At 36.8% G+C, this 23,864-nt stretch overlaps 1 protein-coding gene across 2 annotated transcripts in view; it reads right to left on the bottom strand.

Annotated features, from left to right (window-relative positions):
* The window catches only part of RAVER2 (ribonucleoprotein, PTB binding 2), a 95,843-nt gene that overhangs the window by 60,823 nt on the left and 11,156 nt on the right, over window positions 1-23,864 (bottom strand). For both annotated transcript variants that reach the window (XM_060623880.3, XM_060623879.3), the window contains exons 2-4: window positions 14,833-14,899; window positions 9,708-10,177; window positions 6,217-6,408 (exon numbers count right to left, since the gene is read on the bottom strand). In XM_060623880.3, the coding sequence (XP_060479863.1) occupies window positions 6,217-6,408; window positions 9,708-10,177; window positions 14,833-14,899 (729 nt within the window). The remainder of the gene's footprint in view (window positions 1-6,216; window positions 6,409-9,707; window positions 10,178-14,832; window positions 14,900-23,864) is intronic.

Raw genomic sequence — 23,864 nt, forward strand, 5'->3', positions numbered from 1 at the left:
TATTATACATGGAAAATCCGATAGACTCCACCAAAAGTCTGCTAGAACTGATACATGAATCAGCAAAGTTGCAGGATACAAAATCAATGTACAGAAATCAGTTGCATTCTTATACACTAACAATGAAGCAACAGAAAGACAAATAAAGAAACTGATCCCGTTCACAATTGCACCAAGAAGCATAAAATACCTAGGAATAAATCTAACCAAAGATGTAAAAGATCTGTATGCTGAAAACTATAGAAAGCTTATGCAGGTAATTGAAGAAGATATAAAGAAATGGAAAGACATTCCCTGCTCATGGATTGGAAGAATAAATATTGTCAAAATGTCAATACTACCCAAAGCTATCTACACATTCAATGCAATCCCAATCAAAATTGCACCAGCATTCTTCTCGAAACTAGAACAAGCAATCCTAAAATTCATATGGAACCACAAAAGGCCCCGAATAGCCAAAGTAATTTTGAAGAAGAAGACCAAAGCAGGAGGCATCACAATCCCAGACTTTAGCCTCTACTACAAAGCTGTCATCATCAAGACAGCATGGTATTGGCACAAAAACAGACACATAGACCAATGGAATAGAATAGAAACCCCAGAACTAGACCCACAAACGTATGGCCAACTCATCTTTGACAAAGCAGGAAAGAACATCCAATGGAAAAAAGACAGTCTCTTTAACAAATGGTGCTGGGAGAACTGGACAGCAACATGCAGAAGGTTGAAACTAGACCATTTTCTCACACCATTCACAAAAACAAACTCAAAATGGATAAAGGACCTGAATGTGAGACAGGAAACCCTCAAAACCTTAGAGGAGAAAGCAGGAAAAGACCTCTCTGACCTCAGCCGTAGCAATCTCTTACTCGGCACATCCCCAAAGGCAAGGGAATTAAAAGCAAAAGTGAATTACTGGGACCTTATGAAGATAAAAAGCTTCTGCACAGCAAAGGAAACAACCAACAAAACTAAAAGGCAACCAATGGAATGGGAAAAGATATTTGCAAATGACATATCGGACAAAGGGCCAGTATCCAAAATCTATAAAGAGCTCACCAAGCTCCACACCCGAAAAACAAATAACCCAGTGAAGAAATGGGCAGAAAACATGAATAGACACTTCTCTAAAGAAGACATCCGGATGGCCAACAGGCACATGAAAAGATGTTCAACGTCGCTCCTTATCAGGGAAATACAAATCAAAACCACACTCAGATATCACCTCACGCCAGTCAGAGTGGCCAAAATGAACAAATCAGGAGACTATAGATGCTGGAGAGGATGTGGAGAAACGGGAACCCTCTTGCACTGCTGGTGGGAATGCAAATTGGTACAGCCGCTCTGGAAAGCAGTGTGGAGGTTCCTCAGAAAATTAAAAATAGACCTACCCTATGACCCAGCAATAGCACTGCTAGGAATTGACCCAAGGGATACAGGAGTACTGATGCATAGGGGCACCTGTACCCCAATGTTTATAGCAGCACTCTCAACAATAGCCAAATTATGGAAAGAGCCTAAATGTCCATCAACTGATGAATGGATAAAGAAATTGTGGTTTATATACACAATGGAATACTACGTGGCAATGAGAAAAAATGAAATATGGCCTTTTGTAGCAACGTGGATGGAACTGGAGAGTGTGATGCTAAGTGAAATAAGCCATACAGAGAAGGACAGATACCATATGGTTTCACTCTTAATGTGGATCCTGAGAAACTTGACAGAAACCCATGGGGGAGGGGAAGGGAAAAAAAAAAAAAAAGAGGTTAGAGTGGGAGAGAGCCAAAGCATAAGAGACTGTTAAAAACTGAGAACAAACTGAGGGTTGATGGGGGGTGGGAGGGAGGGTAGGGTGGGTGATGGGTATTGAGGAGGGCACCTTTTGGGATGAGCACTGGGTGTTGTATGGAAACCAATTTGACAGTAAATTTCATATATTAAAAAATAAATAAATAAATAAATAAACATTAAAAAATAAAAAAAAAAAAGAAAAGGGGAGCAGGAGAAGAAACAGTTAAATCAGTTAATGAGGTATTTCCCTTGATTCCAAAATAAATGATGGTACAAAAAATTTTAAGCATTTTTCACTTATGAGGACACGAACACATATGCACAATAAAATATCTAATCAAATCACACAATGCATTGGAAAAAATATTATCAATTACAGTTTATAATGCAAGGATGGTTTAACATGAGAAAATCGGTGTGATTCAGCACATTAAAGAATTTAGGGAGAAATCACAGGATTATCTCAAGTTGCAGAAATGCTCTGATAAATTTTAGTACCTATTTATGACTTTTTAAAATTTTTACTAAAATTTGTTTTTAATGTTTATTTATTTTTTTGGGGGGGGAAGGGCAGGGAGAGGGAGACACAGAATCTGAAACAGGCTCCAGGCTCTGAGCTGTCAGCACAGAGCCTGACTCAGAGCTTGAACTCATGGACTGTGAGATCGTGACCTGAGCTAAAGTTGGATGCTTAACTGACTGTACCCAGGCGCCCCATGATTTTCTTTTTTAATCTCAGAAAATTTGATAAAGTATATGTACCAGGAACCTGTAGAAAGCATCAATGCAAATGCATTACTTATAAGATCAAGAAACATTTAAGATTTCTCATTATCACTGATATCTGATCATGAAGGGCGCTGCATGCCATGCAAAGGAATCTGAATTTATGCAGACATTAAAGAATATTAAGTAAGTAAATGACATAATCTGATTTGAGGATGGAAAAGATCACTCCTGAGGTCCTGTGGAAGATGGATTACAGTGGTGACCACACAGAGGGCTATTCTTAACACCAAGGTGAGAAAAGATGAGATCCTGAGCAAAGTAACAAAGATGTTGACAAGTCTCAAGGATTTAAGAAATGTTGGGACATACAACTGAAAGGATTTACTAATATTTTTGACATCTGGATTTGGGCAGCAGGTGAGGGAAACCAATCATGATTAACTGAGTTTTTGGTTCAGATAATTTTAGTTTGGGTGAACTTGTGCCACATACCGAACACAGAATTATACATGTATGTCACATATTTATAGTGGCATCAAGCCACCTAGGTGTTTGTTTTTCTCTAAGGGAACACAGTGTCCTGGTGCAAGTAGGTGACTGGATGGATTCAGAGTTGTAACCTCAGCAAATCCAATCCCACATTATAGAACACAGAAAAACAAGTTCCAGAGAAAAGATAGTTTTCTTTTGAAAATGTTGAAATTTAACTACTTATATGAAGGAAGAATGTTTAATAATCATTTGGAAATGCATATTTACTGCTGAGGGCAAACTGGTTCAAAAATATAAGCTTGTAAGTCATTACTGATAGGCAATAACTGGGGCTATTGGAATATATAAGAAGAAGTGAAAAAGCCAAAGGCAGAAGTCTGACACCAGCCCTTAGGGAAAAAGAAGAAACGGCACGAATAGTTAGGCAGAAAAAGAATAGTGGGTAGAATTCAAGATGGTGGAGGAGACTTTTAAAGACACCAAGCAATAAAATGCTGAATAGTGCCTACTCAACTTCAATACTAAGAAATCTCTATTAATCTAAATGGGAACAGATTCACTTGAATAGCTGAGGTAGAAACCACAGTATATCAGGCTGAGGCGGAATGGGAAATGAAGAAATGGGAATAAAGCAAGTAGGGGCTAATTGTTCAAGAGGCTCCAGTTGTGAAGGAAGAGCAATATAAAAGCCAATTTCTATTTTTTTAAATATGAAATTTATTGTTGGGGCGCCTGGGTGGCTCAGTCGGTTGAGCGACTGACTTTGGCTCAGGTCACGATCTCACAGTTTGTGAGTTCGAGTCCCGCATCAGGCTCTGTGCTGACAGTTCAGAGCCTGGAGCCTGCTTCGGATTCTGTGTCTCCCTCTTTCTCTGCCCCTCCCCCACTCGTGTTCTGTCTCTGTCTCAGAAATAAACATAAAAAATTTTTCTTTTAAATACGAAATTTATTGTCCAATTGGTTTCCATACAACGCCCAGTGCTCATCCCAACAGGTGCCCTCCTCATTGCCCATCACCCACCCACCCCCACCCCCCATTGACCCTCAGTTTATTCTCAGTTTTTAAGAGTCTCTTATGGTTTGGCTCTCTCCCTCTCGAACTTTTTCCTTCTCCTCCCCCCATGGTCTTCTGTTAAGTTTCTCAGGATCCACATTAAGAGTGAAAACATATGGTATCTGTCTTTCTCTGTATGATTTATCTCACTTAGCATAGCACTCTCCAGTTCCATCCACGTTGCTACAAAAGGCCTTATTTCATTCTTTCTCATTGCCAAGTAGTATTCCATTGTGTATATAAACTACAATTTCTTTCTCCATTCATCAGTTGATGGACATTTAGGCTCTTTCCATAATTTGGCTATTGTTGAGAGTGCTGCTATAAACATTGGGGTACAAGTGCCCCTATGCCTCAGCACTCCTGTATCCCTTGGGTCAATTCCTAGCAGTGCTATTGCTGGGTCATAGGGTAGATCTATTTTTAATTTTTTTGAGGAACCTCCACACTGTTTTCCAGAGCAGCTGCACCAGTTTGCATTCCCACCAGCAGTGCAAGAGGGTTCCCGTTTCTCCACATCCTCTCCAGCATCTATAGTCTCCTGATTTGTTCATTTTAGCCACTCTGACTTAAAAGCCAATTTCTAGAAAGAATTTTTAAAGGAAAGGATCTGAGCATGTTTATGAGAAGATGGGATGGAGCTAGCAGAGCAACCAATGAAAAAACGTTGAAAGGCAAGGATCACGATCCTTGAAGATGGGAGACACAGTCATGAGCCGCAGTGTTGGCTGGACGAGGTACAACTCTTCCTCCAAGAGAGCAGGGATCTTTGTCCATGGATGAAGCATGACCATCTGATACAAAGGACGAAGGCAGAGGAGAGATTAAGGCTTAAGGTAATTGCTGTAGAAAATGGAGAAGAGTGGCTGATGAGAGATGTGAAGCTAAAGTTTTTCAGGGGACCAGCCATAAATGCAAGACACACACATGTAGTAGCATCAAGTCACCCAAGTGTTTGTTTTTCTTCAAGAGGACACAGTGCCCTGGCTGCAGAAGTAGGTGACTGGATGAATTCAGAATTGTAAACTCAGCAACTCTGATCCAACAGAGGCATGACATTGACAGTCAAAGAATAGCTGAGGCTGTGACTTAGAACAGGAGAATGACAGGAGAGCTTAAGAAGGAAAAGGCAAACTACAAAAGAAGGGAGAAGGGATCAAGGACCAGACATGAAGTGCAAGAACAGGAAGAGGAGGGCAAGTGATGTGAGACCAAGAGCAATCTCCTATCCTTTTCTCCCTCCCCCGTTCATCCATGAACCACTTTCAGACTAATCTCTTGATGGCTTCACTCTGATCCCATCACTACCTTGTTTATATACCTCATAAGCTCCCCTCTGCTTATCAAATTCAGTCTAAATCCTTCCAGTGCTTGATGGTCCTCTGATTTGGCATCAACCTACCATGTCATCCCTTTCTATACTCCTCCACCTCCACCACTCACCACTCTGGAAGCATGCAAATTTCACCTCATCCTACTGCTTGAAAGGTTTTATTCAATTCCTTCTACCTCCTTATGGTTGCCAGATTTAATTGGTAATACCCAGATGGGTTTCAGATAATCAATGAATAATTTTTTCAATGTAAGTATGTCCCATGCAAAATTTGTATTTATCTAGCAATTCTATCCTCCATTCCCAACAATACAGTTCAAAATCATACTTTAACGTCACATTCAAGTGTCACACTATGCTAACATGCCTCGAGTAAAAACTGAACAAGAAATAGTGTCTATCTGCATGGAACTTCCATACCACAGAGGTACAGAGAAAAATAAGCAGGCAGTCAACAATAAAGAAGTAGTTACAATGAGCCATGTGGGCAAAAAGGAAGCACACACCTTCCTGTATTTGCACTATGCATACTTTATGAACACTTTGTAAAAAGAGACATTACACTCAAAGTTTAGAACAGAGCATTCCTTCAAAAAACTTCTTCAGATGGATACACTTTACTTAATGCAATTTTTTCTTTTGTAATGACTCCTGGCTTGATTTGACAGAGATACCATTTAGCCAATTTTTACAAAGGAAGAATGTCTTTGTGTAATGGAAATGTAATGCAGGTCCAATGAATGGTCAACTGGTTTGGATAGATTAAGATAGCATTAGCATTCTTCTATATCCTCATAAAGAACAATAAACTTACCACACGTTGAGCTGCTATCAATGCTGCTAATGTGCTTCGCCCAGGTGCTCCTGGGGCACAGAAGGAAACGTGGACTTTGCTTCCCTTGATCGTCATACCATCAGCGGCTTGCTGAACCTCTTCAGCATGCTCTGCAGTGTTATATTCCACCACTGCAAAGCCGCCAACATAACTACCTTCATCCTGTGCAAGCTGATTTAACACAGTTTGTTAAAAGGAGAATCCTGATATCTGGTTAGAAATATTTATTTTCAGTATGCAATTTTCATTTTCAAAAACAAACGTATCAGAGCATATACTGGTGAAAATAATGTATTCTCTCTCTCTAAAATTAAAAGTTTCCTAGTTGTGGGATGCCTGGCTGGCTCAGTTGGAAGAGCATGCGATCCCTGATCTTGGGGTCATGAGTTCGAGCCCCACGCTGGACATATAGGTACATTAATAAATAAACAAATATATAAATAACGAATGTTCACTAGTTGCTTAGATGCAGTCCTGAAGATAGGATGATAAACAAGACTCTGTCCAATTTCTTTTCAATTCTTTGATTTTCTAATTTACTTTAAAACTCAAAGTTCAAATGACAATATTCCCTCTATATTAAAAAAGATGTGTAACTGATAATTTATAGAAAAATGTAGAAACACAATAAATAACACTTTCTTTAAAATAAATTTACCAGATACATGGACAAAGAAAGATACTGAACAATTATCTGACCACATATCTATGTAAATTAAAGTTTATATTATCAAGAGAAGAAAGGTAGGAGGAACCATATTCAACTTTTAATTCAGTATTTCAGGAAGATCTCAGGAATTTGGTCAAGTATTCCAAAGCAAACCTTATGTGGGAAAATTGTGCCCTGGGTTTGTTAAAATACCATATGCAACACACAAGCTTTATTTCTGAATGTGCCCTAAACAAACTCCTACAATGCAGAACTAGATTTATTTCCAGTCACCCACCTGTAAGAGTGTAAAGGAAGATACTAAAGTCCTGGATCTGTAAAGACTGGTACAAAGAGCAAAAATAAGAACAAAATAAGACACTAAAAAGTTTCTAAGTTTTGAACATGTCTGAATTATCTTAAACACATTCACTCTATAAAGTGGTAAATGTGATAAAATTCAGCATGGTATGTCTTTGAGAAGACACATCTATGATACTTGTTTGGATTTGGCATCTCATAAGTTAATATTACAATTAAATCATTTCTTAGTCCTTTTTAGTTTCTTTTCTCTTTTTGAAGTTTTACTTTCTAACTATACAGTGAGACCAAATTTCTATCTTTCCTTCACATTCTTCCTTCCTTTTAAAACTTTCCTCATGAAACTTTTCTTCCATGAAACTTTTTCCAATTACATGGAAGAAAGGGAAAACATATACCTCTTCTAAACATCTCTCCTATAACCCCGTTCCTCTTGTAATCCAAACCAGATATTTGGGGCACCTGGGTGGCTCAGTCGGTTGAGTGGCCGACTTCGGCTCAGGTCACGATCTCACAGTCCGTGAGTTCGAGCCCCGCATCGGGCTCTGGGCTGATGGCTCAGAGCCTGGAGCCTGCTTCCGATTCTGTGTCTCCCTCTCTCTCTGCCCCTCCCCCGTTCATGCTCTGTCTCTCTCTGTCTCAAAAATAAATAAACGTTAAAAAAAAAATTTTTTTTAAATCAAGATTTGTAAACGCCATCACTGTCTTTGGTGTCCCTTGATTACAAAGTAAGAGACTGTGTTCAACGTAGTCCCTGTCTACCTACCAAGCAAGAATCTGAACATCACAGATCCACTGCTAAAGGCGTCATAAAGTTGTTTCATCAATCCTTTGAAAACGTTTCAAACACTTATTATTCCTGGTTCATTATGGTAACTTTCATGCCTATATAAATTATAATACCATTTTAATTCTTCCAAAAGACAAAATCCTCTAAGTCCACAGCATCAGTAGTTTTAAAGAGTTTTTTTTAGTTCAATAGGAGAGCCACTCAAACATATATTAGTCTGACTCCCCATCTAGTTAATTTTCCATTATTTTGAAGTATTTTAACAGAAGCTAAATGGCCACTTGCAAATAGTGTAACAAACACTTTTCTACCAATGGCAAGCTGGATTAGAGAACCTCTCAGGTACCTTCCAATTCTGGGATTCATAATTCAAATACAATTTGTGATAAACAGCTTTCCCCCTCACATATGCCTCAAAGGCCTCAACGACAGCTACAAAGAATTATATATGACCTTAGAATATCACTATACAATTTTTAGTATTCAAAAATAGTATATGGATTACAGAAATCACTTTTCAATAACTGAGCAAAGACTGACAAAGCTTTGTCACAAAACTTTCTAATTTTATGAAGCTCTTGGATGGTTTCCTTGATGTTTATATTGGGATTGGAGGGGTAGAAATGAAAAAATAAGGTAGGCATTCATATATATATATAATATATATGATATATATTATATAATATACATAATATATATTATATATAATATATATAATATACATAATATACATATTATATACATATATATTATATATAATATATACACATATATAATTATAATTATAGATATTATATATACTTATGTAGTTAGCTATATATATTATTTAAATATACTATGGTTATGTATATGTATGTGTGTGTGTGTGTGTGTGTGAGTGACCATAACTCCTAGCCTCCCACTGTAACAGTAGAGACTGAACAAATATATGATTAAAGAAAACTGGTGGGGTGGTGGGGGTGGAGAACAGGGGTTAAGAAGAAAAGCAGCATGAGAGAGAAGGAGAGAAGAGAGAGAAGGAAGAAATTAAGAAAAGCAAGAGAGAAAAAGAGTTCATTAGTTGCTATCAAACACCTATAAGGGAAGGATCTTATAGTCCGTATCTATGTTTAGTAGAATATATTTAATCTTACTGATAAATTACATGAAAATTCGTACCAGTGTTGTCAGTTTTCAAGATCTTCTCTAAATGTCTCACCATGATCCCATTAGGACAGAATTATACATTCTTTTTTAAACCTCATAATACTTTTCTATCTTCCAATAATTACATCACTCTTTATACAGGATTTATCATTATTTGCTTGTCAGTACCTTCTGCAAAATTGTAAGGTATTGAGAGAGTACGTTTCTATTCTATTTCTAACTTTTAGCAATATAGTGTCTGGTGCAGAGAAGATAATAAGTAAAACTTGGATAGATGAACGGATCAATGAATGAAAGGCTAGACACATGGATGGAATGAGGTGAATGAGTAAGTGATGGGTTTGCTAAGACATACTTAACTATATAATACTATAGGTTGACCCACACACAATGGGAATTGATTTAAAATTTACCATGAACTTAAAGTCTTCATTATAGACTAAAGAAGAATTAGATTATCCACTGTGATATTCACATAGGCATAATAAATTTGTGAGTGCATATACAATAGATACAGAGGCAGATATTTTCAAATATTTCAAATGATACCTGAAAAATACATACCTGGCAAAACACAGGTTTATGTATACTGGAAAAAAATTGCAACAGCTCCTCTGAATCCCTGTAGTCACTAGGGAGTTTATCTATACAAAGGCACTTAGAATGAATTAGCTCTGCAGCCAATAGATTAACATCCATCCATTGTGCAAACAGAGCTGATGCTCCCAATTGTTTACCCAATAACTCCAATCTAGCCTTTGCAGCAAAGTCTTTTTTCATGTATTCCACAAATCCATAGCCTTTGGAATGGCCAGTAACCTCACTGTAGACTAGAAAACATCTCTCGATATTTCCATAAGCACGAACAAGTTCTTCAAACTCTTCTAATGTAAAAGAAGTGGGTAAGTTGGTAATACACAGCAAAGCATCTGTTGGCTGGAGCTGAACAATTAAGTCCTTTCCTCGAAAAGAATATTGATGGAACATCTGAATTGCATTCTGGGCTTGTTCCCCATTCAGTAAGGTAACAAAAGCTAGAAGATAACAAAATGAATTAAAGTTTTGTCTAAGCCAGTGTTTGCAAACTTTTTTGACTATGACCCACAGTAAGGAATATATTTTTGGTCTGTGACTCAATAAACACACACACACACTTCAAATATTTCTGAAACAAAAGTATCAGTAACTGAAACTCCTGCCCTATGCAATGCACTCTGATATTTTCTATTCTATTTCATTGTGTTTTTTTAGGCTGATACCAACCACTAACCTAATTTCATGACCAGTGACTCAAATCAAAGTACAAGAATTATATCAGGAGTTCCACTGTAAGATACTACAATGTTCTGTTTTGTTTTTGATTTTCATACAGATTTTATTTTTTCCAACTATGTCTAATGCAAAATTTTATAAAGTCTTAAAAATTTTCTTTCATATTGAAGCACCTAAATACATAAAGCAAATATTGACAGAAAGCAAGAAATTGACAGTAATACAATAATAGTAGGGGACTTTAACACCCCACTTACATCAATGAATAGATCATTCAGGCAGAAAATCAATCATGAAACAGTGTCTTTGAACGACATACTAGGGCAGATGGACTTAACAGATATATACAGAATATTCCACTCCAAATCAATAGAACACACATTCTTTTCAAGTTCACAAGGAACATTCTCCAGGATAATCATATGACAGGATACGGACAAGTTTCAATAAATTTAATAAAATTTAAATCCTGTATCTTTTCTGATCACAATGGTATAAAACTAGAAATCAATCACAAGAAAAAAAAGTGGAAAAACACACAAAGGTGGAAGCTAAACCACATGCTACTAAACAGCCACTGGATTTCTTCAATGAAGAAATTAAAGATGAAATTAAAAATACTTGAAGACAAATGAAAATAAAAACACAATGTTCCAAAATCTCTGGGACACAGCAAAAGCAGTTCTAAGAGGGAAATTTATAGGGATACAGGCCTACCTCAAGAAACAAGAAAAATCTCCAACAGTCTAACCTAACACCTAAAGGAATTAGAAAAGGAAGAAGAAACAAAGCTCAAAGCCAGGAAAGGAAGAAGATATTAAGATCAGAGCCAAAATAAATTAGAGAGTAAAAAAAACAACAGAAAAGATCAATGAAACCAAGAGATAAAAGATCAACAAAATTGATAAACCTTTAGCCAGACTCATCAAGAAAAAAAGAGAGGATACAAATAAATAATATCAGAGATAAAACGGGAATTAACAACTGACACCACAGAAATACAAAAGATTGTAAGAGAATACCACAAAAAATTTTGTCAATAGACAGAACAACCTAGAAAAAATGGGTAAATTTCTAGAAACATACCATCTTCCAAAACTGAATCAGGAAGAGATAGAAAATCTGAACAGACCAATTACTAGTAACAAAGTTGAACTGATAATGAAAAACTTCACACAAACAGAAGTCCAGGACCAGATTGCCTCACAAGTGAATTCTACCTTTCATTTAAGCAAAAATACTGATTCTCCTGAAACTATTCCAAAAATAGAAGAGGAAGGAAAGCTTCCAAATACATTCTATGAGGCCAGTATTACCCTGATTTAAAAAACAAAACAAAACAAAACAAAGACACTACAAAAAAAGAAAATCACAGACAAATATTCCTGGTGAACAGATGGAAAAATCCTCAACAAAATATTAGCAAGCTGCATTCGGCAATACATTGAAAGGATCATTCACTTGGATCAAGTGGGATTTACTCCAAGGAGACAAGCAGGTTCACATATTCACAAATCAATCAACAAGGATAAACCACATTAACAAAACAAAGAAGTCATACAATCATCTCAGTAGATGCAGAAAAAGCATTTGACAAAATTCAACATGAATTGATGATACGCTCTCTCAACAAAGTGTGTTTAGGGGATATTACCTTAACCTAAATAAAGATCATTCATGAAAAACACACAGCTAACATCATACTCAATGGTAAAAAACTGAAAGCTTTTTATCTAAGACCAGAAACAAGACAAGGATGTCCACTCTTGCCACTCTTATTTAACATAGTACAGAAGACCTAGCCACAGAAATTAAATAAGAAGTAAAAGTCATCCAAATTGGTAAGGAAGAAGTTAAACTGTCACTATTTGTAGATGGTATGATACTATATGTAGAAAACCCGAAAGATTTGACCAAAAACTATTAGAATACATGAGTGCAGCAAAGCTGCAGGATACAAAATTAATACACAGAAAATAGTTGCCTTTCTGGACACTAATAATTAAATAGCAGAAAGAGAAAGTAAGAAAACAATCTCATTTATAATTGTACTAAAAAGAATAAAATGCCCAGGAATAAATTTAACCAAGGAGGTAAAAGACCTGTACTCTGAAAGCTATGGCATTGATGAAATAAATTGAAGATAACACAAACAAATGGAAAGATATTCCATGCTCCTGTATTGGAAGAGCCAATACTGTCAAGATGTCTACACTACTCAAAGCAATCTACAGATTTAATGCAATCTCTAACAAAATACCAACAACATTTTTCACAGAACCTGAACAAATAATCCTAAAATTTATATGGAACCACAAAGAACCTCAAGAAGCCAAAGCAATCTTGAGAAAGAAGAATCAAGCTCAAAGTGTTACAATCCTAGCTTTCAAGATCTACTACAAAGCTGTAGTAATCAAAACAGGATGGTACTGGCAGAAAAACAGACACATAGATCAATGAAACAGAGGGCCCACAAATAAGCCCATACCTATATGGTCAATTAATCTATAACAAAGTAGGCAAGAATATACAATGGGGAAGGCAGTCTTTTCAATAAATGGTGCTGGGAAAATTGTACAGCCACATTCAAAAGAATGAAACTGCACCTTCTTACACCGTACACAAAATAAACTTACAATGAACTAAAGACTTAAATGTGAGACCTGAAACTGTAAAACTCCTAATGGTTGCAAAAAAAAGGCAGTGATTTTTTGGACATCACCCTTAACAACTTATTTATGGGTATGTTTCCTTAGGCAAAGGAAACAAAAGCAAAAATAAACTATTGAGACTACACTAATTTGCCTGGCCAAGGAAATCATCAACAGAACAAAAAGACAACCTAATGACTGTAAGAAGATATTTGCAAATGATGTATCTGACAAAGGACTGATACCCAAAACATATAAACATATACAAATCAACACCAAAAAACAATGTGATTAAAAAATGGGCAGAGGAGTGCCTGGGTGGCTCAGTTGGTTAAGCATTTGACTCTTGATTTCAGCTCAGGTCATGACCTCACAGTTTGTGAGATCAAGCCCTGTGGCAGGCTCTGTGCTAATAGCATGGAGTCTGCTTGGCATTCTCTCTCTCTCTGCCTACCTGGCATTCTCTCTCTCTCCTACTCTCACTTTCAAAATAAATAAACAAGCATTTCTTAAAAATGGGCAAAGGGCCTGAATAGACATTTTTCCAAAGAAGACATACAGATGGCCAACAGATACATGAAAAGATGCTCAACATCACTCATCAGCAGAGAAATGCAAATCAAAATCATGAGATATTACCTCACACCAGTCGCAATGGTTAGTATCAAAATGACAAGAACTAAAAGTGTTGATGAGGATGAGGAGAAAAGGGAACCCTTGTGCACTGTTAATAGGAATGTAAATTAGTGCAGCCACTGTGGATAGTAGTATGGGGGTTCCTCAAAACATTGAAAATAGAAATACCATATGATTCAGTAATCCCACCACTGGGTATTTACCCAAAAAAAATGAAAACATTAATTTGAAAAGATACATGTTTGCTGCAACATTATTTACAACAAAGATATGGAAGCAATCCAAATGTCCATTAATAGATAAATGCATAGAGAAGATATGGTGTGTGTATATATATACATATATATGCACACACACATGTATATATACACACATATAACAGAATATTACTCAGCCATAAAAAAGAATGAGATCTTGTCATTTGCAACCACATGAACAGACCTAGAGGGTATATTGCTAAGTGAAACAAATCAGAGACAGAAAGATAAATACCAAATGATTTCACTAATATGTGGAATCTAAAAAAACAAATGAATAAACAAAAACAAATGGGGGGGGCACCTGAATGGCTCAGGTGATGGAGCATGCAACTTGATATCAGGGTCATGAGTTTGAGCCCTGTGTTGTGCATTGAATGTGCTTTAATAAAAAAAAAAAAAACTCTTAAATACAGGGAACAAACTGGTGGTTGCCTGAGGGGACATGGGGGAGTAGTGAGTGAAATATATAAAGGGAATTAAGAGGTACAAACTTCTAGCTATGAAATAAGTGACGGAGATGAAAAGTACAGCAAAGGGAACACGGTCCATAATACTGTAATCATGTATGGTTACAGATGGTGACTACACTTACTGTGGTAATCACTGAGTAATGTATAGAATTGTGGAATCAATATGTCATACACCTAAAAAAAAATATGTTGTACATCTGAAACTAATATAACATTGCATGTTAATTACACTGCAATTAAAAAATAAACAATGCAAAGCCTACAAAAATTTACTATAACATCACAACGTATTAGGACATTCTTTATAAAAATGAATGTTTCTAGTAAGATACATAGATACATTAATAAAGCCCACATTTAGAATCAAAGTGAAACCAGATGCTTAAAAGTGAAATCTTACCTGTTCTCTTATTTCTGTCCACATAACAATACTTTAACTCATAGTCTTGTAATAAATCATGAACTTCCTGAAAGAGACAAAACACGAGTTCAAATAAACACATGAATGCAGTTAGTGGATAATCCAGCTGTATTAGCCAATCATTACTACCACCATCTGCCATGTACAACACCTTCCACGGATCTCCATTATTTAAATTAAAGGCATTCCAGGCCCACCAAATATGACATCAACCTACCTCTCCAACTGTATCTCCCAGTACAGGATCTGCACACAGATCCTGTTTCTGCTCTATGAGCACTATCTCATGAGGATGCCATGCACAGCCCTCATTCTGAATCTCTGCTCATGCGGATACCTTGACCTTGCATGGGACAAAGATATCAATACTTGTAAACTTCATCTGAAACCACATGCATCCTTTGAAATCCCAGTTCAAATATTCTTTCATGAAGTTTTCTCCAATTCTTTCCCACAGGACATGACTTCTCTCACCTCTACACTAACAATGATCATACTTTTTTAATGCCTGTCTTATAGAAATAATATTAAACATTTCTCTTGGTATATCACATGCTGAGTTTTTAACAATACACTTGTAGATGCTGTAGTACCAGCCTAGAGAATAAATACAGTTAGACTGCAAACCTAGCGATCCCCGGGTATGAAACAATAACCACCACAAGGTACACGTGTGGTTCAATTTATTTCCACTTGGCTCCCCAAGATGTTGAAACTGGCTTTCCAGTTCATTCTGTTTCCATTATCAATCCAGTCTGAACTTGCTTCTTCTGGTATGACTTTCACCCAGCTGGGGTCCTGAAAAAGCAAATTTATATTCCCAATCCTCCTGTTAAATTGATAATACTTGAGTATGGGAACTGCATTTCATAGATTTGTATAGTACCTGTACTGCTTTGCATACGGTAGGCACTCAAACATACACTAAACTGAAAATAATTATTTTGTCATTGAATTGATATTTGGCCTTGAAAGTTTACTAATAATACACAACAGATGCAATTATTATTTTCTAAAGGAACTGGACCATCATGTAGGTGGACATTCTGATCCTGGATGGAGGGTTACAGCCAACCTGTTCTATATTGCACATGAATAAATTAAACATACACAAGTGCTGGTATATTGAGTTCACAATAGAAGCGAATTTACTCAATGATAATAATTCTTATCATTGCCATTATTATAGCTAATATTCATTTAGCTTTTACTTAGGTACCAGAGCAAGGGTACCTCACTCCTTTTATTAAAAACCAGGAAACCAGAGCAGAGAAAAATCAAGTAACTTGCCAAAGTCATACTTAGTAACTTGCTGAGTGGAGATTCACCCATCAGTCTGGTTCCAGGGACTACAACCTTAACCTCTACACAATACCACCATATTCCTTCAAAAATTAATTAAAAATAGTATACTACCACTAAGAATTACAAAAACAATATCATTAGTGCCCTAGTAAGAGATCATATGGAAACAGAAAATAAATACGTGGGCAGTTACAAATTGAGACATATTTTCCCCTTTAACACAATGTAAGTGGGGGGGGGGGGGTGGGGGAAGAGTGACATAACAGGCAAAATATAAAAACATAATGTTAGGTGAAGAAAAGATAATCACCTATGGTAAGAAAGAAAAGAAAGTAAAGTTGATAATTTAGTATTCTTTAAAAGTAAGTCAAAATTAGATATATTTTAAAGTAACATACTACCAATTTTGTGAAATATGGTTTGATGAGTTATGTAGTAGTATGATCAATATACATATCTTACTACGGTCATTTTTTATCTTGTAAACTGTAATGTTTTCTTGGACTTAAAAAAAACATATAGTGTATTCATTAAGAAAGTGTAACTCTCTCAATAGCATAGCACACACATCTTGCCAATCAGCTAATACCTAATATAGAAGGTGGTACGCTTTTAGTCGCACAGACTTTCATCTCTCCTTTCAGTAGTTAACAGCTGTCGAGCACCAGATTAAGAAAACATGACACTGCTCTTCACATTATCAACTATCTGTAAACAAATGACATGTTATGTTCCTCATTCAGCTGAATTACCTGAGAGAGATCTTAAATATTCAAAGATGCATTTTGCAACTTAAAGTTTTTATTTTTAAAATACCTCTATTTAAAATTGTAACTTTTCTATGTATCAGATGTGGCATACAGATTTTGCCAGCTGGGAAACCTTACAAGACTTCTTGTAAAGAAAAAAAAAACGATTATTTTTCTCCATGCCCTGGTTGTTTTGACCCAGGCAAAAGTGGGTCACCCCTCAATTTAAGCCTTGGTAAGTTGGCCAAATTAAAAACTTAAAACCTGAAAGAGAGCCCTAACAACCATTTGCCTAAATTCCACTATGCTCTACAGAAGCACAGAACCCAAACAACTGAAAGTGTATCTCCCTATTCTAAGAGCTTTATGACATTTCTATTAACTTATAAGTTAATTTTAAGGAATGAAGTAGCACCTTTGATGAAAACATTTTGTCTTCTGACCAGGAATATCAGTTACAAATTACTTACAGTAAGATAAGTTCATCAAAACTGATAGCATTAAACAGCTTTAGTAACCTATCTCCAGGCCATGTTCATTACCACTCTCTGGAATTAAATGAAAGTTTTGCACATATGAAATACTTCCTGGGGAGAGAATTGATAGCCTTAAGGAAACCCAGCCTCAGGTTTTTGTTTTTTTTTTTTTAATGTTTATTTTTGAGAAAGAGACAGAATATGAGTGGGGAAGGGGTAGAGAGAGGGGGTTCAGGGGATCCAAAGTGGGCTCTGTGCTGACAGCAGAGAGCCCATTGTGGGGCTCGAACTCATCAACCACGAGATCATGACCTGGGCCGAAGTTGGGCATTTAACTCACTGAGCCACCCAGGCGCCCCAACCCAGGCTTAGTATTAAACATGAATCACATCACCTTCTAAACCCTTCTCAGACTTACTTTCATTAATTTTTTTTTTTTTTTCCTAAGAAAGGCCTTCACAGATTTCAAATTCTACTTTTTTGGAATAAAAAAGGAAACATTTTTGCTAATTTACCTTTAAAATTTTAAGTGATTTGATATTATAAAGAGATTATCTGTAACACATATTAAGTTATGAGGCATAATGAAATAAGCATCTAGGAACTCACCACCAAACCTAAGAGAACATTAGCAACACTGTTCCACTGACTTTTGCATTCATTTGCTAGGCTCATCCCACCGTTCCCCTATGGTTGGAGTTGCTCACTTAGGTATGCATCTCCAAACAATATGTTGTTTTACTTGTTTCTGAGCTTTAGAGAAATGGTATTATGATGCTTTTAGTTTTCTGTGCCTTGCTTCTGTGTGTGTGTGCTTTGCTTTTTTTTTTTTTTTAAGTAAGCTCCATGCCCAACTTGAGGTCTAAACTTACAACCCTGAGATCAAGAGTCAGACGCTCTACTGACTGAGACAGCTAGGTGCCATGTGCCTTGCTTTTTATACTCAATAATATGTTCCAAAAATTCACTCATGTTCCACCTGGCCATTCATTTATTCACTACTGTTTGATATTCCATTCTAGGACTATTTTTCTATCAATGAATATTTGCTTTCTAGGTTGTTGTTTTGCTACTTACATATTTTTAAAAAATTACTACCACGGCACCTGGGTGGCTCAATCGGTTAAGCATCCAACTTTGGCTCAGGACATGATCTCGTGGTTCTTGAGTTTGAGCTTTGCATCAGGCTCTGTGCTGACAGCTCAGAGCCTGGAGCCTGCTTCAGATTCTGTGTCTCCCTCTCTCTTCCCCACTCATGCTCCCTCTCAAAAATAAACAGTAAAAAAAAATTTAAATAATAAGAAAAAAACAGCAGATGTTGGTGAGGACGCGCAGAAAGATGATCTCTTTTGCACTGCTGGTGGGAGTGCAAACTGGTGCAGCCACTCTGGAAAACAGTATGGAGGTTTCTCAAAAAGTTAAAAATAGAACTACCCTATGACCTAGTAGTTGCACTACTAGGTATATATCCAAGGGATACAGGTGTGCTGTTTTGAAGGGGCACATGTACCCCAATGTTTATAGCAGCACTATTGACAATGGCCAAAGTATGGAAAGAGCCCAAAATGTCCACCAACAGATGAATGGATAACGATGTGGTATATATACACAATGGAGTATTATTTGGCAATCTAAAAGAATGAAATCTTGCCATTTGCAACAACATGGATGGATCTATAGTGTATCATGCTAAGCAAAATACATCATTCGTATGACTTCACTCATATGTGGAATTTAAGATACAAAACAGATGAACATAAGGGAAGGGAAACAAAAATAAAATAAAAACAGGGAGGGGGACAAACCATAAGAGACTCTTAAATACAGAGAACAGAGGGTTGCTGGAGGTGCTGTGGGTGGGAGGGGGGATGGGCTAAATGTGTCAGGGGCATTAAGGAGGACACTTGTTGGGATGAACACTGGGTGTTATACATAGGGGATGAATCACTGGAATCTACTCCTGAAATCATTATTGCACTATATGCTAACTTGGGTGTAATTAAAAATAAAATAAATTAGGGGCGCCTGGGTGGCTCAGTCAGTTAAGCGTCCGACTTCGGCTCAGGTCACGATCTCGCGGTATGTGAGTTCGAGCCCCGCGTCGGGCTCTGTGCTGACTGCTCAGAGCCTGGAGCCTGTTTCAGATTCTGTGTCTCCCTCTCTCTCTGACCCTCCCCCGTTCATGCTCTGTCTCTCTCTGTCTCAAAAATAAATAAATGTTAAAAAAAAATTATTTAAAAAATAAAATAAAATAAAATTACTACCACATTCTTATAAATTTTATATATTTCCTAGTGCTCATGTACAAGTTTCTGAAGAAATGAAATTCCTGGGCTGCACATATGCAAATGATCGTCTTTGTATGAAAGTGCCAATTTGTTTGCTGGAACGGCTGTACCAGTCTATATTCCATCAGGAGGATGTCAAAGTCCTGCTAATACATATTCCTACAATGCTTGGTGTTACCAGATACTTGTCAATTTCGTGAATATAATTGTACCTCACTGTGATCTTAACTTGTATTCCCTTGATTACTAAAGGTAGAGCTTGTGATAGTTACTTTTAGGTTGACTTGGCTATAGTATCCAGCTATCTAAACATTAATCTAAGTGTTGCTGTGAAGGATTTTGTAGACGTGGTTAGTATCTACCATCAGTTTAAGTAAAGGAGACAACCTTACATAATGTGGGTGGGCCTCATCTAATCAGATGAAGGCCTTAACACCAAAAACTGAGGTTTCCTGGAGAAGCAATCCTGCCTCAAGACCATAGCATCAAAACATGCCTGACTTTCTAGCCTGTTGATGTGCCTGACAGATTCTAGACTTGCCAGCTCCCTCAATCAATCAATCAAGCTCTCTCTCTATATATATATCTGCATATAGTATAAATACATTTTAACATGATATTATATACGTATCTCTGAAGAACTTTAACTGACATAGGCACCTTTTCATGTTTATTTGCCATTTATTTCTCTTTCTGGAAAACACTCATCTTGATTGCCATTTTTCTATTGTATTTGTCTTTTAACGACTTGTAGGAGTTTTTTTTTTTTTTCTTTAACATATTCTGCATACTAATCCTTTGTTGGGAACTGTATTATAAATGTATTCCCCTGCTATGTGGTCTGTTATTTTATTTGTGAATTTTTCTGGTGAAGAGAAATGTATCATTTTAATCAAGCCAAATTTATTAATTCTTTCCTTTACCATTTGTATTTTTTGTACATTAAGAAGTCCTTTCCTGAGGCAGGTGGGTGGCTTGCACAGATAAGCCTCTGACTCTTGGCTTCAGCTCGGGTCATAATCTCACAGTTGGTGAGCTCAAGCCCCACTTCGGGCAAGCATGAGCCCCTGCATGGGGTGAGCATGAGCCCTGCTTTGGGTGAGCCCCACTTCTCTCCTTCTCTCTGCCCCTTGCTCACCTGCACCCCCACCCTCAAAAAAAAAAAAAAAAAAAAGAAATCCTTTCCTACCCAAGTCCTAAAGACATTTTGTGTTCCAACAATTTTTAAATTTCCCTGTTGCTTATCAGTTTTCAGTCTGTTAGCCATATTATGCTAGCTACAATTTCCAGTACAATCTGGAATGGAAGTGATGCTACACTGCTCCTAATCTCAGAGGGAAAGTTCTCAGTAGTTCACCATTGAATATGATGGCTTTGGGTTTTCTAGATAATCTTCAAGTTTGAGTTCTCTTCTATTCCTGATTCCTATGAATTTTTATTAGGAATGGGTGTTAAATTTTATCAAATGCTTTTTTTGCATCACTCGTGATGCCTTAAGTTCCATCTTCGTGCCAATGATCTCTAAATTCTTATTTCCACTTTCAAACCTCTCTCTTAGGCTCCAAACCTAGATGTGCTATTGCTTGCTTGGAACAGCATTTGCATGTTCCACATCAGGTAATAATTTTTTTTGGCCCAATGGAGGGTCTATCATATATTATCTTTCATGATACTGCCTGAGTAAATGTGGTATTAATTTTAACTTTGGTAAAATTTTAGCAACTTTAAATGGAGCTATTATGTTGGGAAGTTCATTTGAATACAAACTTTTTGCCAGGGTAACATTCTGACTTTGTCTAAAAAAATTAATACACTTTTAGCTTTTCTTATTATCAAAATAGTAATAATAATGATAATTTACAGAGTGCTCACTGTATCCCAGGCAATTTATAGATATTATCTCATTTAATCCTATTTAACCCAGATTAGCTAGATTTTAAAACTGGATTTTATTATCCAGATTTTAAAGATGAGGCCATTGAGGCCTAGAAAAGTATAGTGAACTACAGTATAGACAGTATGTGATTGATCTAGGATTCAAACCCAGAATAACAGACTCTAGAGCAAACACAGTGAACTACTAAACTATATTGCATCTTAAGTATCAGCACTACAAAAATAAAGTCTAAGAAATATTCATTCCCATCACATTTCTAAAACTTACTGCATCACTGACCTCCTAACCTTAGAATGAGGGTTAGGCCAAGAACAAAGCTTGAAAGATAAAAACAAAAATAACATAGTGTTACTTTTTGACAGCTAGAAATAAGATTGCATCACTACCTTGGGTTAATTATTTCAATGGATCCTCATTTTCCTTAAAGTAAAATCCAAACTCCCTAATATGGCTTATAAATGTTTCATCATCTGGTCCTCATATAGCCTTTCTCTAGTGCTTGCACACATTTAGGGGAGGGAAGTGGATGCACACAGCAGACAGCAAGCTCTCTGGGGTCTTTTCTTCTGAGGATCCTTCTCCTGCTGGATCAGGGCCCCACCCTTACAGCCTTGTTTAACCTTAATTACTTCCACAGAAGCCCCATCTCCAAATATAGCCACACGGTGAGGGGAGGGGGGCTAGGTCTTCAACATATGAATTTGGAGGAACACACACATTCAGTCCATAACAGGTGCTGTCATGAAATGGCTGGTTCCAGGGCTGAAGCACAGAAAGTGCAAAATAAGCTGCAACATCTTATGTTGAAAACAAAGGAAGTGCTTGGCAAAGGATGGGGACACGTACAAGGACCTCAGACCCTTCCCATAAGTGTGTGCTGGAATTAGTGACTTGTTTCCAAGGAATCGTGAATGGGAAAAATTGTGTCTTTACAGGAATGACATAGAAGACATCACCTTATGCAAATGACCAAGGTTAACATCACTGGTAGTAAGTCATGTTCTCCCTAAAATGATGTTATCAGAAGTACACCTCACCTCTACGGAATTCTTACCAAAATTCCATAACCCTAATCTCTCATGAGAAAAACATCATACAAACCAACGTGGAGGGGCATTCTAAAAGATATCTAACCAAAGCTGTCAAGGTCATAAAAAGCAAGGGAGAGAAACTGATGCAGAATGGAGACCAATGGGACATAGTGACCGAGTGCAATGTGGGCCCCTGAATTGGATCTTGGAACAGAAAGACGACATAAGTGAAAAAACTAATGAAATCCAAAGACTGAAGTTCTGTTAATAATAATGTACCAATGTTAATGTCTTAGTCCTCACTAATGTACCTTGAGTATATAAGATGTAACATGAATGGAAACTGGGATACATGGGAACTCTATCTCATATGTTTGCAATTTTTTCTGTAAACCTAAAATTATTGCAAAATAAAAGACTGAAGAAGAGGACATAGGAGCCAGCTTGAAGAAGCTCCCACTGCTCAAATCTAAAACAATTTAAGCATGAAAATAAGTAATTCTATTAATGAAGTATAACCCATCGAGCAACATAGAACCCATGAGCCTATTTTTAATATAAATAAATAAATTGAACACTTGAAAGGGAATAGAATATTTACACAGTCTTAATTAAAGTATCCTCCTTTAAAATCCTTATTGATTACAAAGGGAAATCTCTGCATGGAGAAGATACCACTTTAATAAAAGTCAAAACGATCAAAGTTAATTTTACCAACAATGAGCCAAAATCTAAAATGTGTACCACCCTGTCCTGCCAAGGATACCTCACTTGAATCTAATCATGAAGAAATATCAGACAACTTCAAATTGAAGGACATTCTACAAAATAACTGACCCATCTCATCTTCAAAAGGGTCAAGGTCATAAAAGCCAAGCAAAGACTAAGGACTTATTCCAGGCTAAAAAAGACTAAAAAGACACAACTAAGTGCAATACATAATTCTGAACTGGATCCTTCCACGATGAAAGACATTAGTGGGATAACTAGCAGTCATCCTAGTGATTTGAGGATTAGGTGGCAGTTATTTTTACTTCCATAGTAGTGATGTAGATATGTCAGAAAATGTCCAAATTTGTAGGAAATACACAATGAAGGACTCAGGGTGGTAAAACGTCATGGCAGTACTCACTCTCAAACAGTTCAGGGAGAAAAGTTCTTTGTATTGTACTTTTCTGTATGTTTGAGATTTCAAAACTTTCCAGATTCACATGTTCTTGTTTCTTGCCATTACCTATACTCTAGATAAGGCTGTAAAAAGCCCA

The sequence above is a fragment of the Panthera onca genome, chromosome C1 (assembly GCF_046562875.1).
Source record: "Panthera onca isolate mPanOnc1 chromosome C1, mPanOnc1 haplotype 2, whole genome shotgun sequence".
NCBI classification, from domain to species: domain Eukaryota; kingdom Metazoa; phylum Chordata; class Mammalia; order Carnivora; family Felidae; genus Panthera; species Panthera onca.